The sequence below is a fragment of the Chrysemys picta genome, chromosome 8 (assembly GCF_011386835.1).
Source record: "Chrysemys picta bellii isolate R12L10 chromosome 8, ASM1138683v2, whole genome shotgun sequence".
In the NCBI taxonomy this organism is placed as follows: Eukaryota; Metazoa; Chordata; order Testudines; family Emydidae; genus Chrysemys; species Chrysemys picta.
In genome coordinates, this window is record NC_088798.1 from 36,681,002 (window position 1) to 36,699,292 (window position 18,291).

The 18,291-nt window shown below is 37.7% G+C and overlaps 1 protein-coding gene across 16 annotated transcripts in view; it reads right to left on the reverse strand.

The window, feature by feature from the left end:
* The window catches only part of DPYD (dihydropyrimidine dehydrogenase), a 612,292-nt gene that overhangs the window by 370,837 nt on the left and 223,164 nt on the right, over positions 1-18,291 (reverse strand). For all 16 annotated transcript variants that reach the window (XM_065555590.1, XM_065555591.1, XM_065555592.1 and 13 more), the window contains one exon: positions 2,975-3,171. In XM_065555590.1, the coding sequence (XP_065411662.1) occupies positions 2,975-3,171 (197 nt within the window). The remainder of the gene's footprint in view (positions 1-2,974; positions 3,172-18,291) is intronic.

Here is an 18,291-nt window from a genome sequence, read left to right on the forward strand (position 1 = left end):
CTCAGAAAAAAAGAGCCTAAAAAAGCACCAACACTGCATCTATAAGGCAATTGATTCCAAATACAAATCTAATTTGGCCTTTTTAGCCATTTTGAATTATTTACAAAGTCACTTAAAAAAGAATCAGGGGCAGCTGAACTTCTTAAAAAAATATTAGCAAGGTACTAGCAAAAACAATGAGGAGTCCTTGTGGCACCTTAGAGACTAACAAATGTATTTGGGCATAAGCTTTCGTGGGATAAAAATCACTTCATCAGATGCATGGAGTGAAAAATACAGTAAGCAGTGTGTATATATATATATATATATATATATATATATATATATATATATATATATATATATTACAGCACATGAAAAGATGGGAGTTGCCTTACCAAGTGGGGGGTTAGTACTAATGAGGCCAATTCAATTAAGATGGAAGTGGCCTATTCTCAACAGTTGACAAGAGGGGGTGAATATTAACAGAGGGAAAATTACCTTTGTAGTGCTAATGAGGCCAATGCAATCAAGGTGGACATCGCCCATTCCCAACAGTTGACAAGAAGGTGTGAGTATCAGCAGAGGGAAAATTACTTTTTGACCCATCAACTCCTAGTCTTTATTCAGGCCTAATTTGAGCAGTTACGGATGACAGCTCTGAGATTAACTTCCCTTCTAAACCAATGTCAAAGTGAGAGCAAAAGTAGTTAAGGCCATGTTCTGTCTTTATTCCAGATGTGGAACTCCCATTAAATGTCAATGGGTGTTTTGCACAAAGAATGAGAGTAAAGCATTGTCATTATTTAGGGCTGCTGCTAACCTTGTGATCTTCCAGAATGGAAAGTAGGAAAGAAGATCACAGACCGCGTGGGAATGGGTGACTCCTGAAGTAAGGCCTTTTGGAAGGGGGCAAGGTGACTGAATGAAATTTAAATTTAATTCAGTTAGAAATTTAATGAACGTGCACATAGTAAAGTTCACACTGCTCAGATTACATATGCATTGATATACATTTCATGTAACTGAAGAAAGTGTTTCTTTAAATTAATAACAAAGTTACAGCATTGAGCACAAAGTAGATGTGAATTGTCAACAGGATAAAATGATAGTGTAAGAAACAGCATTTTTTAAAAAGTGACTAAATTGACTTTCAATAAAATATTTTTAAAAACCAATACATGCTTCTTCATTAAGTGGATAGATACGTCTTGCACAAAATCTGCAATCCCCTATGGCAGTCAATGTTAGTAAAATGGGTCTGTGTGGTGAAGTGTCTATAACACAATCAGCTAAATTAACACTTTTGGTAATTAGGCAGAACAGTTTTGAACCTAAATGGAAGTCATCAGCTCTACTTTTCTAGCATTGCTTAACTCTCTGTAACCTCCAGGGATTAAGTATTTGACATTGAGGATCAAATTCATTTTTGGTGTCAACTCCATTAACTTCAGTGGTGTTGCACCAGGGACAGACTTGGTCCTCCTTTTTTACACTTCACTGTGATTTTTTTAAATGTGTGATATTTTATTTGTGTGTTGACATTACATTTACCCAGTATTCAAATTCTAAAATATATTAACACACATTTAGAGGTGCCACCAGTCTTGGAAGACATAATCACAATTACAGCCATAGTGGGAGAAATTCATCCCTCAATGCAGAGGACCTGTTACCATACTTTCTGTGTGGTGATGGTGTAAGTGATGTTCTAGTGTTCAGAAAGATTGCAGTGCTGCCCTGCACCCTGACTGAAGAAATGGATTCTATTCTTTTATTGTATAGTTACCTGCAAAAATCCCATTTACTCAGGCTTTGTAAATGGCTGTGGAAATCAGGTATGAATTTCACCCTTACAGAATGATTTATCGAAGTTGTAAACACAGGTTTCACTCCAACTGTATGTGATGATTGCTTTATGTTTATTTCCATGTATACTTGCATAGGGAACTTCATAAAACCATTCTAAATTTAGACATTTCCACCACATTAAAAATGCTTTTAAATTATGTTAAACAAATCTATTCATTATTGCACATGGTAGAGCTAGAATCACAGCAATTCATGATCCTTTAAATATAACTTTTGGATTTAGGGGAAGGCATTCATTACTAAATTTTCTAAAGGATTCATCTGGTAATACCTGTGAGTACTGCAGCTTTGTATTTTATAGAGCAAACTAAAAGTGGGTAGAGAACACCCGTTCCGTATTTCTCAGAATCACCACACAGAAGGGGCTACTCATGGCTGTCACAAGTAAACAAAAGATAATTTGTGTCCTGGATTACCACTTAAATGAAAAGAGATGTGACATTAGTCTTTTTAAAATATGTAGACATAGTGGGCCTGATTCTTTGCTCTTTCAACTGGTGTAATGGAGTGAAGAATCAGCCCATTTAGCATGTGACATTCCAATTTATTAAAAGTCTGAAACACTGTACATTGTTGTTTATTAATGCAATAAATGAGCCATTAAAATAGTTAATGTTCGGTCATTTAGAACCAAAATTAAAAAAAAAATGTATAGACACTTTTGGGGAAAGGTTCTCTAGAACCTGAGCAAAGCCTCATATAAATGTACAGCGCAAGGATTTGCATACACAGATACTGATGTGATTGTCCAACCTGAACTGGAAAAAGTGTGTATGCCCTTTTGAGAAGGCAGATCTCAGTTCCAATTCTTTTCATATCTCCATGGCTAAATGAAAAAGCTGCAGATGTGAAAACTATGTTTCCCTTCATAGCAGTTATATATTAGTCTACTTTTTAACATAATTTGGTTCTTTACAGTCACTGAATTTGAATGGGAATTTTCAAACATATGTGCAACTAAGGACAATATTTAACATGGATGAGGAATGTTGGTTGTTTTTTTAAGTGAATCTTTAAAATTTGTCATTATCTCCCCTAAGTTTCTGGTTTGACCAGAATTGAACAAACTGTATTTCATATGCGTCCCACAACCACAGGAAACACCCATTTTCCCAGTTTTTACCTTAAGCCGCCAATGTATTCCTGTTTTTCAAATATGGTGATGTTTGAGTAACCTAATCGAGCCAAAAAAGAAGCACAACTTATACTTGCAGGCCCAGCACCAAAGAGAGCTATCTTTGCATGGTAGGCTTCAGGTATCTCTGCTGGGGGAGGTAAGGAAGGGCTTCTAATCTGAGGAATATTCATAGCTTTGAATACCTGAAAAGAAATACATTTAAGAAGATAAATACTGTACAATGACAATCCCAGTATTCAAACTTTACTACAAATGGCTTTAAAATACTGATCACAATGTAATTTTCTGCTAGTATTATTACAATTTTTTTTATTTCAATCCATTAAAATAGACTACCATTATATAAATGCATACAAATATTCATTTGGGTCCAGGGAAAGGGATTTCTTATGGAAAATCTTCGCTTGCACAGCAAATAGACTCCTCCTCCCATCCCCAATTTGCCAGTCAATCCTGCCTGGCTGAAAAGTTACTCCCCTAGCTCCCTTCACTCTTTGTGCACTAGTACAGCTCAGAGCAGGATTTAGTTATCAAAGACTATATCAATATGGCAAACACAATTGCAAAATGTTTTATAATAATCTCCCATGACTCCCTATCCCATGTATCCTTTCATGTTACAGCAGCACTGTGTTCTCAGTTTTAGTTTCTTTAGAGGTTCTTTTTGGTCTTTACAAAGCTACTATTCTGGGGTGAGATTCTCAGATGGTATAAACCGTCATAGCTCCATTAGCACCTTAAAAGGACCAAAGCACATAACCATAAAAGGAGACATTATTGGAGAAATTAGCAATATGTCAAACATGCTCAAGTATCACCACTTATTTTTCCCTTCATAATATCAAACTTATAAGAGTAATAAGTAGTGATCCTAGAAATCCATTTGCCATGGAAGAAATGCAGAATTTGCAATTTTACAGAAAATCTTTTTTTATTTTTTCACAAAATGTAAAAACAAAACATACAGTCGAACCCCATGCCACTGGTGCACACACAGGAATATGGGGATGCTTCAGCCCTGGGCAGAGGGACTCTCGTGATCAGATTTCATTTTAATAGCAGAAAAACATGGATTTTTATGGATTTTAGTGGAGAATTTTGTTTTTTTGATCATGGAAAACTAGGATTCCTAGTAATAAGATACCATGCATGGAATATTTCTTTATTTCATTTCTCAGGGGATCAAATCACTTGACCTTCAACGTGATGCTTTATACTTCCACCAAAATCATACAACAATAGAAACTAAAACACTTGGAATTACTCTGCTTGCACAAGTAAATAGAAAGTAGGGGAACCCAAAGTAGTAATATAGTGTGCACAATTAAATACAGCCTGCATTGATGAAAAGCCTGCACAGAGTCCCAAAGTTACTTTAGGATTGAGATTTCTGGGAAACAAAGTTCAGGGATGGAGAAAACCCCCATCTGAGAAGGAGAACACTGCAAAAAAAAAAAAAAAAAAAGATGTGGAGTCCCTTACTGGGTGCCTCCATCAAAATAGGGTCCAGATTAGCCTTATTGTTAAAGAAAAATGTTTTTGTGATAATGCAATAGTCTCTTGGGCAAGTCACATAGGCCCACATTTCAAAGGTATTTAGATGTCTAAAGAAGTAGACAGGCATCTAGATGTTTTCAAAAGCTCCTAAGCACTTGACTTCTATTGATTTTATTGGGAGTTAGGTGCTTTTGAAAATCCCATATGGTTCTTATCTGCTTCTTTAGGTACCTAAAGAACTCTGAAAATGTAGCCTTCAGAGCCAGATTTTCAAAGATGTTCAGTGATTTTGGGTGCCCCAATTTGGGGTCTCTAATTTGGGACAACTTAAATGGGCCTGATTTTCAGAGGTCAGGTGAGAATTTTCTCTAATATTTGTATTAATCCTATGTCTACTTCGGTTTCTCTCCGTACTTTGTATTGCTACCCAGTGGGGGGGGGGAGGGGGGGGGGACATTAAGTCTGCTGTTGGGGCAGCACAGGAGACATGAGGGTGTATGTTGCCTTGCTGTCTGGGGAGCAACAAATGGTTGTTAAGGAACTGTCTGGAACTTGCTGAAAGAGACCCATATCAATGCAGAATCCAAAAGAGACAATGGGAAGCACCAATGACTAGATCATTCACACCTAGCAATCAATGACCAAGAGGAAGGAGGTTATCCCTCCCCACCCCCCCCTCACACCTCTCAACAGGGAAGCAGAGCAGAAATCAGGTTGAGAACAAAGGGTGGAGAGATGATTGGCAATGGGAAAGGAGTGGACTTCTGGAAGAGGCTCGCTGCTTTCACCTGGGACTGACAAAAGGGTCAGAGAGAGACTGAAGTGGTAATGGAGCCCATTACAAGTTGAGAGAGACAGAAACGATATTAGAACAGGAGTACTTGTGGCACCTTAGAGACTAACAAATTTATTTGAGCATAAGCTTTTGTGGGCTACAGCCCACTTCATCAGATGCATAGAATGGAACATATAGTAAGAAGTTATATATACATACAGAGAACATGTTTCATAGAATGCATAGAATGGAACATATGGTAAGAAGATATATATGTTCTCTGTATGTATATATAACTTCTTACTATACATTCCATTCTATGCATCTGATGAAGTGGGCTGTAGCCCACGAAAGCTTATGGTCAAATAAATGTGTTAGTCTCTAAGGTGCCACAAGTACTCCTGTTCTTTTTGCGGATACAGACTAATACGGCTGCTACTCAGAAACGATATTGGAGTCCATTACAGCTCAGTTGGTGGATGGCTCTGGCTTGGCCAGACAGAAGGTCTTAACCTTCATTTCCGTATGCTAATCTAAGGACTTTCCAATGCTGTGTTCCATTTGACTAATAAACCCTATTGTTTTGAAAACACTGCCTGGTGTCACTGCAAATATGCTAAGGTGCATTAGTCCCTGAAGAGTGTACAAGCCTATGAGGAGGAGCCTATCTCACTTGGACTCACTGGGCAGAGCTCAGTGTGAAGCAGGAGTGCTTGAGCCCAGAGCCTCTGTCTCTGAGGTCAGGAGGCAGTGTGGCCTATCTTGAAGGAAGACTGGAGTCCCTTGTGGGTCTGGCAGACTGATGGGGTTCCTGTTTAAAAGCTGGGGCATAGCTCTGATTCTGGGGTCTATGACAAAGCCACTAGCTGTTATAACTGAAAATATAACTTAGGCAGTTATTTCTTTACAATGAAAAACATCACAAAGTTTGTTCACGCTTTGCATTTTTAAACAACAGTTTAAATCATATACAATGACAGATTCCAGATTCATTGGACCAGATTCTGCCTGGCCCTTATGACCACAGAGTGTAACAGCAGGAAGAAGGACCCTCTCTGCCTTCTATGGACTGTGTAAGGACAGGACAGAACTGCAGCCTCTAAGCATTTTCCATGTAGAATCCTGCCCTTGCTAGCTAGTGCATATGGGGAAGGGAGTTATGGCTCCATTTAATCTCTGGCACTTTTGGGGCATTGTAGATCCCAGTAGTGTATCTTGGTAATAGCACTGCAGTCCAGTACATTTAAAAGGGGTCAACAGTTTGTGCTGCCAATGAAAAATCTCAATATATCACACTAGAGAGAGCCCTGGGAATCACTCTGCCTCTCTAAGGGAGAGCACCTTTCAGTATTTCCCAGGGGCAGTACAGCGCTATGTAACTCCCAATGCAAGGCTGCGCCCTACAGGCACCATCTAGCCCTTTTTAAATGTATACTGTTAATAAACACATTACCATAATTGTGGGTGACATCTAGCACACTCTCCCCAGAAATAGGAAGTGCATATTCTTTTCAAGTTAAACTTTGGCACAACAAACTTATGAACTGAAATTTTCATTTATGGCTTGAACAAATGTTCATTTTCTTCACACTGCCTTGAAAACTCTCAGCTAGGTAAACCAATGATTAAAAAACAAAAATGTTTACCAGCCGTTGTAAATTGGCATTGCATTTTAACTAACTGCACGAAGCAAGAGATAGATAATTGTTTTTAAAAGAATCATTTATATCTGACAACTCATACAATATGAGAGGGTTTAATGTGGTTATTAATGGATTTCACAGGCTGAAAAGCTTACATTGTACTGTGAAACTAGACTGTGATAACTAAAATGGAATAGGATTTTTTTTAAAACGTGTCCTTTGTTAAATTCATATAGAAGGAGGTAGCAGCTTTTCCATTTTTTACATTTCCATTAGTTTTTATATATTAAAGGCACGTGCTCATGTATTAGAATGCTAGTCAGTAATATAAATTAGGTACCTAGCATATTTTAATGCATAAATTATGCAGTACATATATACAAATATTATTCGTACATTTTCTTTATTTTTAAATACATTGTTCAGCAAATAGGAGCACTAACTGAAATGGTACAGACCTACGTCAGACTCAAAATTTAACCAATTGTTAAAATAAATGGGGTGGGGGGAAATCAGGTATTACTGCAATGTTAAGGTTGAGAAATCAAGCAATCGTGCAGGAAATTCTAAAAGTTAAGTCTGAATGCTCAACCTTAATTCTGTCTTCTCGTGCATAGGCTAAAACTGTCTTGATACAGTGGAGCCTGCTATATCTTGCCATCTGGAGTTCAATGGGAGTTTTGCATTTTAAGCCTGTCAAGACCCATAGTGTGAAAATTGCAAATTGCTTCAGTGCATTTCAAAAGACTTTCACTCATTTTACAGTGAAGTTTCACTACATTATAATTCAAGAGATTAAATTTCACTGGGTTCCACTGTACAAATCCTATTGGAAGGTAATTATTTCCGCATACCAAGTAAGTGTAAAATACCACCTTACATGTGAATACCATCTTCCCTTCTTCCTCTGCCCTGACTGTGGGCAAGTTATAAAGAAATTTTATGATACCTTGGTGAAGAGAGGTAAAGTGCAATCCTTAGTAGGACTTTTACCAGTCAGGGATTTTCTCTTTCCCTTGTAACCTCTAACAAATGCCATCCTGCTCTCCACACTCCTTATCCATGTTTGTATTTGCATGAAGAATTAAAACACTTCCCCCACCCCCTTCTTCAATGCATTTCAGCCATAGGTCTTGGTCTTCTGTTCCTACAGCAAACTCTGATCCTCCACTGCCCCAAATGAGAAAAACCACCTACCCAAGGTTACACAGTAGGTCTGTTGCAAGGCCAGGGTAAGAATTCAGGTCCTGATTCCCAGTCCAACATCCTAACCACTATACCATATTGCCTCCTTACCATATATTTTTAAAGGGCCACACTTCAACCCCAGGTTCTCTTCATGCATTACTTTTGTGTATATACAAAAGGTTGTGAACCAATTTTCCAATGTGCTTTTCAGTTTGAAGCAACAGAGGGTCCTGTGGCACCTCTGAGACTAACAGTAGTACTGGGAGCATAAGCTTTCGTGGGTCAGAACCTCACTTCTTCAGATGCAAGTAATGGAAATCTTCAGAGGCAGGTATCTCCTGCCTCTGGAGATTTCCATTACTTGCATCTGAAGAAGTGAGGTTCTGACCCACGAAAGCTTATGCTCCCAGTACTACTGTTAGTCTCAGAGGTGCCACAGGACCCTCTGTTGCTTTTTACAGATTCAGACTAACACGGCTACCCCTCTGATACTTTTCAGTTTGAGTTTTCTGAGTCCAATTGTCCTTTTCTTTTTTCTCCTTTTCACCATTTTCTCCCCCGCCCTAGAGAAAGGGTGAAATCATCCACATATTTTCCCTTTCAAAATCTCCATTACAGCCTCACCTCAAGGGCTCTATCCATTCCTGCCCATGATCTTGTCATATCTAGTGCCACCATGCTTTGGAGGTGGGACTTTAAATTTGCCAGAGAGGTTGCCTTGGTGTAAGGGATGTAGCTTTTGCTATCCATTTGCACATGCTCAGTAGCGATTTACTAGACTTTCCACAAAGTTTCCATCTTCACTGGGCATTTTCCAGCCCAAGGCTGTAGGAGGGCTGAGCAGGATTTTCCCTGCAATCGCAATTTCTGACTTCTTCATGCCATGCCGGGTCTGGGCCTAAGCCCTGAATTGAGAACAAGAAGCCTTTTCCTGTGCTCTCACTGTCCTGTTTCACCCTGTTCCATCTTGAGAGCAGAGTTTGAATAGTGTGCAGTGAGGGGTCACAGACTGAACACTGAGGATAAAACAAAACATTGAATAAAACTCACTAAGTGAGCACTGTCATACTGGTCTCTGAATGAGGCACAGTTTCTGGGGGGAAATAGTATGTAATCATGTAAGTAAAGATTATATTATAATGCCTACATACAAGGGGGCTGAATTAAGGTTGCATAGCCAACTTAAATTTTGGCATTTCTTAACTTTGGAGTACTTGACTTTGCAACCTTAATAAAAATTTTAATGTAGGTTTGTGTGTGTGCTATAATATAAAGTGAATATTCTTCATATACAACAGTCCTAATAGCGCACATACATTATACAACTGTAGACTCTAATGTACAATTCAGTGTTAATTTATACCTCAAACTGTTTATTTTATGCAAACTATGATAATTTTCTAGTTGTCTATTACATTTTATCAGTTTAAAAATTTAATTAATTTCTAATTGTATTTTACTACCAATTTTTCCTTTGGTCACTATTTTCAATTCACAGAATGCTCGTTGTATTAACAACAGCAATGTTGCAAATTGCAAATCTGGATTAGGTAGCTCATTTCATCTCTAGATCTACTATTTAGCTTCTTAGCAGCACATCTGAGACATAAACCAACATAAAACGTTGGGGAAAATCACACCAACAATGCTTCCGATAAACTACTATAATTCCAGAATAGCTAAAATTAATTTATTTTAAAAATGAACAAAACTGAATTAAAGTGAAAAATTGTTTTGGGTAGTTTTATTGTTTTTAGTTAAAAATCTAAAATGAGAAAACCTATTCCAAACTGTAAGAATCATAAGAACATGAGAATGGCCACACTGGGCCAGACCAATGGCACATCTAGCCCAATATCCTGTCTTCCAACAGGGGCAGGTGCCAGATGATTCAGAGGGAATGAACACAACAGGGCAAGTTATCATAGCCCATGTCGTCCAGTCCCAGATTCTGGCAGTCAGAAGTTTAGGGACATGAAGATCATGGGGTTACATCTCTGACCATCTTGGCTAATAGTCATTGATGGACCTATCCTCCATGAACGTATCTAATTCTTTTTTTGAATTATACTTTTGGCCTTCACAACATCCTCTGGCAATGCATTGTGTAAAGAAGTACTTGTGATTGTTTTATACCTACTGCCTATCAATGTCATTGAGTGACCCTTGGTTCCTGTGTTATGTGAAGGGGTAAATAACACTTCTATATTCACCTTTTGCCACACCATTCATGATTTTACAGACCTCTATCATATCCCCCCCCCCTTAGTTGCCTCTTTTCTAGGCTGAACACTTCCAGTCTTTTTAATCTCCCCTCATATGGAAGCTGTTACATACACAATCATTTTTGTTGCCCTTCTCTGTACTTTTTCCAATTCTAATATATCTTTTTTTGGAATGGGGTGACCAGAATGACACACAGCATGCAAGATGTGGGTGTACCATGGATTTATTTAGTGGCATTATGATACTTTCTGTCTTATTACCTATCCCTTTCCTAATGGTTCCTAACACTCAGTTAGCTTTTTTGATTGCCACTGTACACTGAACAAATGTTTCCAGAGAACAATCCACAATGACTCCAATATCTTTTTCTTGAGTGGTAACAGCCCATTTAGACCCTTTAATTTTGTCTGTATATGTGGAATTATGTTTTCCATGTGCGTTAGTTTGCATTTATCAACACTGAATTTCTTCCCCAGTGACTCAGTTTTGTGAGATTCATTTATAACTCTTTGTAGTCAGCTTTGGACTTAACTATCTTGAGTAATTTTGTATCATTTGCAAATTTTGCCACCTCACTGTTCACCCCTTTTTCCAGATCACTTAGGAATATGTTGAACAGCACTAGTTTCAGTATAGATCTTTGGGGAACACTGCTATTTATCTCTCTCCACTGTGAAACCTGACCATGTAGTCCTATGCTTTGTTTCCTATCTTTTAACCAGTTACTGATCCATGAGAGGACCTTCCTTCTCATCCCATGACCGCCTACTTTGCTTAAAAGTCATTGGTGAGGAACCTTGTCAGAGGCTTTCTGAAAGTCCAAGTACACTATATCCACTGGATCCCCATGTCCAAGTTTGCTGATGACCACAAAGAATTCTAATAGATTGGTGAGGCATGATTCCCCTTTAAAAAAAGCTGTGTTGACTCTTCCCCAAGGTATCCTGTTTGTGTGTGTGTGTGTGTATGACAATTCTGTTCTTTACTATAGCTTCATCTAATTTGCCTAGTACTGAAGTTAAATGGTCTGTCATTACTAGGATCACAGTTGAAGTCTGTTTTTAAAAAAAAATTGTCATCATTTTAGCTAATTTCTAGTCATCTGGTACAGAAGCTGATTTAAGCAACAGGTCACATACCACAGTTAGCAGTTCTGCAGTTTCATATTTGTGCTCCTTCAGAACTCTTGGGTGAATACCATCTGGCCCTAGTGACTTACTACTGTTTAATTCATCATTTTGTTCCAAAGTCTCCTCTACAGACATTTCAATCTGCGAGAGTTCCTCAAATTTGTCACCTGAAAGGAATGGCTGAGATGTGAGAATCTTCCTCACATCCTCTCCAGTGAAGATCGATGCAAAGAATTAATTTAGCTTCTCCACAATGGCCTTTTCTTCCTTGAATGCTCCTTTAACACCTTGATTGTCCAGTGGCCCCTCAAACTGTTAGGCAGGCTTCCTACTTCTGATGTACTTAAGAAAATTGTTGCTGTTAGTTTTTGTGCCTTCTGCTAGTTGCTCTTCAAATTTCTTTTTTGCCTGCCTAATTATACTTTTACACTTGACATGCCAGAGTTTATGTTCCTTTCTGTTTTCCTCAGCAGGATTTGACTTCCAATTTTTAAAAGATGTCTTGTTGTCTTTAACCGCCTCTTTTACTTTACTTAGCCATGGTATTTCTTTTTCTGGTCCTCGTCCTGTTTTTTTGCTGATGTTTTTTAATTTGGGGTATAACATATAGTTTGAGCCTCCATGATGGTGTTTTTTTTTTTAAAGTTTCCATGTTGCTTGCAGGCATGTCACTCGCTACTGTTCCTTTTAATTTCCATTTAAATAGCTTCCACATTTTTGTAGTTACCCTTTTTGAAATTAAATGCCCCCAAGGATGTCAAATTTAATTACATTATGGTCACTATTACCAGGCAGTTCAGCTATATCTATCTCTTGGACAAGATCCTGTATGCCACTTAATACTAAATCAAGAATTGCCTCCCCTCTTGTGGGTTCCAGGACTAGCTGCTCTTAGAAGCAATCATTAATGGTGTCTAGACGTTTTATCTCTGCATCCCATCATGAGGTGACATGTTCCCAGTCAATAGGGGATAATTGAAATCCCCCATTATTTTTGTTTTTTTCTGTTTTTGTAGCCTCTCTAATCTCCCTGAGAATTTCACAGTTACCATCACCATCTTGGTGAAATGGTTGGTAGAATACTCCTACTGCTAACTTTTTTTGACTTTATGTTTTCTTTCACATATAGTGCCACTCCACCACCAGAACAACCTACTCTGTCATCCTATATATTTTGTATGCAGGTGTTACCATGGCCCATTGATTATCATCATTCCACCAGGCACTCAAATTCACCCATCTTAATATTTAGACTTCTTGCAGTTGCTTGCAAGCACTTATAAAATTCATCAATATTTAGTTGGCTGCATTCATGTGACTATTCATCTTTCATTTGGCTGTTCCTCTTCAGCTTCTACCTGTACTTTACCAACTTCTATCCTTTCCTCTTTACTAGGATATATGACATCCCCTTTAATAAATCCTCCTGAGGGATGTCTCTGTCCAAATCATGTGCTCATTTCCACCTGTCAGTTTTCCCCAACCCTTACTTTAAAAACTCCTCTACAATTTTTTTAGTTTTACATGCCAGCAATCTGGTTCCCTTTTGGTTTGGTGGAGCTAGGGTGCCCAGATGTCCTGATTTTATAGGGACAGTCCCAATATTTGGGGCTTTTTTATATATGGGCTCCTATTAGCCCTCACCCCCATCTCGATTTTTCACATTTGCTATCTGGTCACCCTAGGTGGAGCCCACCCGTCTTGTACCGGCTATTCCTTTTCTAAAAAGTTCCCCAGTTCCTAATAAAGCTAAATTCCTCCTCTGAACACCATCATATTATCCACACATTGAGACCCTGCAGTTCTGCCTAACTGGCCCTGCATGTGGAACTGGAAGCATCTGAGAGAATGTTACCATAAAGGCCCTGGACTTTAATCTTTTACCTAGCAGCCTAAATTTGGCTTCCAGGACCTCTATCCTATCTTTTCCTATGTCACTGGTACCGTCATGTACCACAACCACTGGCTCCTCCCCAGCATTGCACATAAATAAAATACCCAGCTATTTTTTTTTTTAAAAATGGAACCCATACATTCTAACAAAGATTTTACACTCTATTGTATTACAAAAGAAAACAAGATATGCACAGTTCATTTTCTTGAATTTGAAAGCTGGTAAACTTTCTTAAGGCACCTTAAGAATGACAAAATCCTTCAACAACAAAATCTATACAAGTGTGGAATGGGGAAATTAAAGTCAGACCATTCAGTTTTCAGAGTTTATAAATTCTATTGGCTTTACCAAGCCAAGCTTGTAAGTCTCTTGTTCTGGAGTTAATTAGTTTGATACCTCCTGAAACCAGCTGTTTTCCTTATGTGAGGCCTCCTGAATGACGTGTTGTCCTTAACTGAATCGCTAGAAGCTTAATAAACTGTTTATATCACACTAAGTTCTCAGTGTGATTTAAAAAGCTAAAGCTACTATAAGCCCTTAGAGCAGTTTAGGGGACCCTATGGTTCAAGTCTTAATGAAATCTACAGAATAAGTCATATTTACCAATTCTCATTTCAACCACTTCTGAGTTGTCTGAACATCATATTCCTTAGTGGAAAGTATAGAAGATTTTCTTTCTCCCCGTGTGTGCATAATTCAAAGATGGCTAGACAATTTTGCTCTAATTTATCTTTGGACTGAGACCAATAATTTGTTTGGGAAAGTTATGGAAAAGTGGGAATAGAATGGAAGATGGATTTCAACATTAAACTAGAACTGCGGCTCTGATAACCCCTGATATAAACTGAAGTATATAATAGATTGGATTCAGAATTGGGAGTCCCAGTACACCTACACAGCAATACACCTTCTGGGATGATTAGCAGTCCTATTTAATGACCCACCCTCAATGTAATGACCACCTCTTTAGAAACAAAATAACTGATTCCAAAAATCTGTGAAAAGTAAGGAGGCACTTGAAAGGACTCAGTTGTTAGTAAGTAACCTAAGCTTCAACTTCACCATTGTGTAGTGTACATTTCTGGAGCCCCATACTTAACAAGAGGTGAAGATACCTTGATTAAAAAGTTTTTAAAACTGCTTTTTTAACACTTCATTAAGAATAATGTGATGCCAAGCAGCTATTAGAGCAGACTTCAACTAATTTAGCTTGAAACATTTTAGCACATTTCATATTATTGAATTATTCTAATATTGTTTTGTTAGTAGCTCACCAACTGAAAATAAATATATTTTCCAAGTAATAAAGCCAGTAAATTTTAAGAGCTGATTGTACTATCCTCATACATTCCAATAAATTCCCAATGGCGCTTGTCTGAATGAATGCTGTAGGCAGGAATGCATTATTAAGGTACATTTGAACATATTATTAAAGTAAAAATAAGCATGTGGATTAATTTTAATTAAATAAAATATTAAGCAAAGTACAGATATCTGTAGGCTTCCTGAAGTTGTAAAATTTTATTTTCACTCAAGTAGTTTTATTTACTAGCAATGTATGGTCCAGGAAATAAAGCCTTTTCCATAGGCCATATCTATGAGCAGGTACTTAAAACTGACCATTTCTTTTCACCAGCAGAAATTAAATCACTAATTCTGCACACATTTGTGAACATCAGTAAGTGCCGACAAAATTGAGGCCCAAGTCCTCACACAAAGACTACTCAAATTCTGTAAGCCTAAATAATATTTAGAAAATATATATTGCTTATCTTCAAAGAACAATCCTCAGCTCTGTCAAGCAGTTAAGTGAATATTGTTATACCCTGTTTTACAAGCTGGTTAAATGAGACAGAAGGTGAAATCCTGGCCCTGTCAATATCACAACTCCCATTGACTTCAATAGAGCCAGAATTTCATCCAGATAGTTGAAGTGACTTGTCCAAGAACTCAGAGAAAGTCTGTGTCAATACCAGATTGAGAAATCTGAAGTCCCTGGATCCACATCCTGTGCCGGGGCACTAATTCCTGCCTATCACCTCAAACAAGCTGCACGATTTTATATTTTACTCAGTCTTTTTAGACTTCAACTTGATTTCAAATTAAGAATGAAAGCAATCCTTAAGACAAATGGTTTCATCAAGACGAATACAAAAAATTAACAGAGAGTAATGCTCAGTTCTCATTTTGATGGGTAACCTCAGGAGGTGACGTATCAGAATAGCAATCCAGTTTCCCTGTGAACACTTAAAGTCAGAGAAGCCACTATCAAATTTATCTAATAGCAACTACCCGCAAATAACTTGCCTCTAGGAAAATGTTCTATTAAATCTCCTTTCCCAATTGCTTCCTGCTGTAACAACAACCAGAAGATATCCTTAAAGAGAGACAAAGCCTCCATGGGGTAAGGAGAGGAGAGTCAGGGAAGAACATGGTCCAGACCATATTTAAGTATTGAAATAATCCAGTTTTTATTTAGCTTCTGCTGTTCCATTCAGAATAATTCATTGCAAACAGTGAAAAATTAATTTTAAAGTCAATAATATTAATCAGAAATATATTATTTGTTAGACTTCTTACTAATACATCAATAAATAACAGTCAAATAAATTGCACTTCACTTTTGCTCCAAGCCTACAAAATGTAACTAAACATTGAGAAAGAAGTAAATGTTAGTACATTCTGTGGATTTCATATTCATACAGCTCTACCTATATTTATTGTCACTATACTCTACAGCAGTGCTTCTCAAAGCTGGACCGCCGCTTGTTCAGGGAAAGCCCCTAGCGGTCCGGGCCAGTTTGTTTACCTGACCTGTCCGCAGGTTCAGCCGATCGCGGCTCCCACTGGCCACAGTTCGCCGCTCCAGGCCAATGGGGGCTGCGGGAAGTGACGCGGGCCAAGGGATGTGCTGGCAGCCCTTCCCGCAGCCCCCATTGGCCTGGAGCGGTGAACCGCAGCCAGTGGGAGCCGCGATCGGCCGAACCTGTGGACGCGGCAGGCAAACAAACCGGCCCGGACCGCCAGGGGCTTTCCCTGAACAAGCGGCGGACTGGCTTTGAGAAGCACTGCTCTACAGTGCAGAGTTCCACATAACTTGCATTCCAAGAAATAGAAATATTTCATGATTTTAAAAGCAACTAGGTAATGGGGAGGAGGGGGAGAATGAAGGGAAAGAAAGATATTAATATAATTTTGACCTGTGCAGCAGAAGGTCTACGCTGAGTTCTTGACACTCCCTTAATTTATCACAGTGAGTTTTTACTCCACAATATTCTCTAGCTGCAATTGTTACCTTGGTAACGGCACACAATATACACATTCTATATCACAAACACAGAGTGTATAACATAAAATGTTGTCCAGTTTCACATTTAACTGTCAGGATCTAGATTCCTTTTATTTAAATGCATTTCTCTTTTTTTATTTGATTACAATATCTTTTTTAAGATGAGGCAAATAGTTAAAAAAATTGGGAGGGGAATAAGAAAAGTGTAATAGGTGGGAGGTTCAATATTTTGTGTTTTAAAATATGCAAGACAAATATTTTACAGTTAGTGAGTTTTATCTGACATATGAACAGATTAGGCACTGTACAGAAAAGGAACATACAAAAGGGACATATGTCATACCCATGTATTTTCCCATTTTAATTTGCATTCCTGCTATACTACAAATTTGTCTTCATCTCAGCAAACTGAATAGTGTGCCTTTTATTATTACTTTATCGTGCAATGAATCACATATATTATCCTCAGATTAATTCTATGCAAAAAAATTGTTAAATTTGGTTTTAGGCACAATGTAGTTTTTAGTAAATAAGACACTAGGGAGAAAAAAAAACTTTTACACCGTGCATGAGAAGCACCATTGATGTGCAGCTCATATTAATATCCTCACGTTGCTTGTCTAAAATACACAATTTGTAAGCATTCATGGAAATAAATCTATGCACACACTTAAATGTTTGCAGAATCAGGGCCCATTTGTGTTACTGGTAATGACTTATGATTCCTTCAGTACTTGTGCTGTTGCATGTACTGATTTTCTTTTTAATTTCAGTTACACAGAATTGTTAGTACTGATATTTCTTTCTGTTGAATAAGCTGACTATCTTCCAAGATTTCTACAACTCAAATACTAAAGAGATCTTCTGTCTTACCTGGTAGAAATTAAACTGTCAATGCTAAAGTCAATATTTATTACAAATAGGACTGCATACTATTGCTAGTTATGATTGCTATAGCGTATACAAAGTCAAACTGCGATAAATCTAAAATCTTATTAAGTTGTAAAATATCAACAATAGATATATTTTCAGAATACTAAAAATAAAGAAATTGTATGTAGAAAAGACAAACAAAAAAGTGCATTTCAGTAAATTTTAAAATTACTATGCAGAATTGCACAGCATCACTTTATTGTGTTAGGACTTTAGATACTAATACATCACTTTAAACAAAACTTAAAACACTGTGGTGAAAGCCATTCTGAGCTATTCATTCTGTCCTGCAGTTTTAGCATCAATCATTGTGCCAGCACTGAGCTTTTTTTAATAGATTTCTAAAGATTTTTGAAGAAGAATGGCAGATATTTAGCAAAATCTATCAAGCCATAATTCCCTCCTATTAATCATGGCATTAAGACTAAAGGGAAAGACAAATCAATTTTTAACAGATATACTTGCATTTGGTTTCTAAACAGTAATATTTCACTATTATATCTATCATATACCTGACAAGTGTTTAATCTATTTATTTTATGTAAGCCTTATGTCTTGCAGCAAATGTTATAGTTTTATGCATATGGGCCAGGGTCATTAAAGAGCTGATTATATTGTCCCTTGACTGTGATGATCCAGTCATTCAATATAAAGGTAAGACAAAAAGTTACAGACTGTCACTGGCTGTCATTCCTCTAGTCCCCTGGCCTAGATTAGCATTCTGATC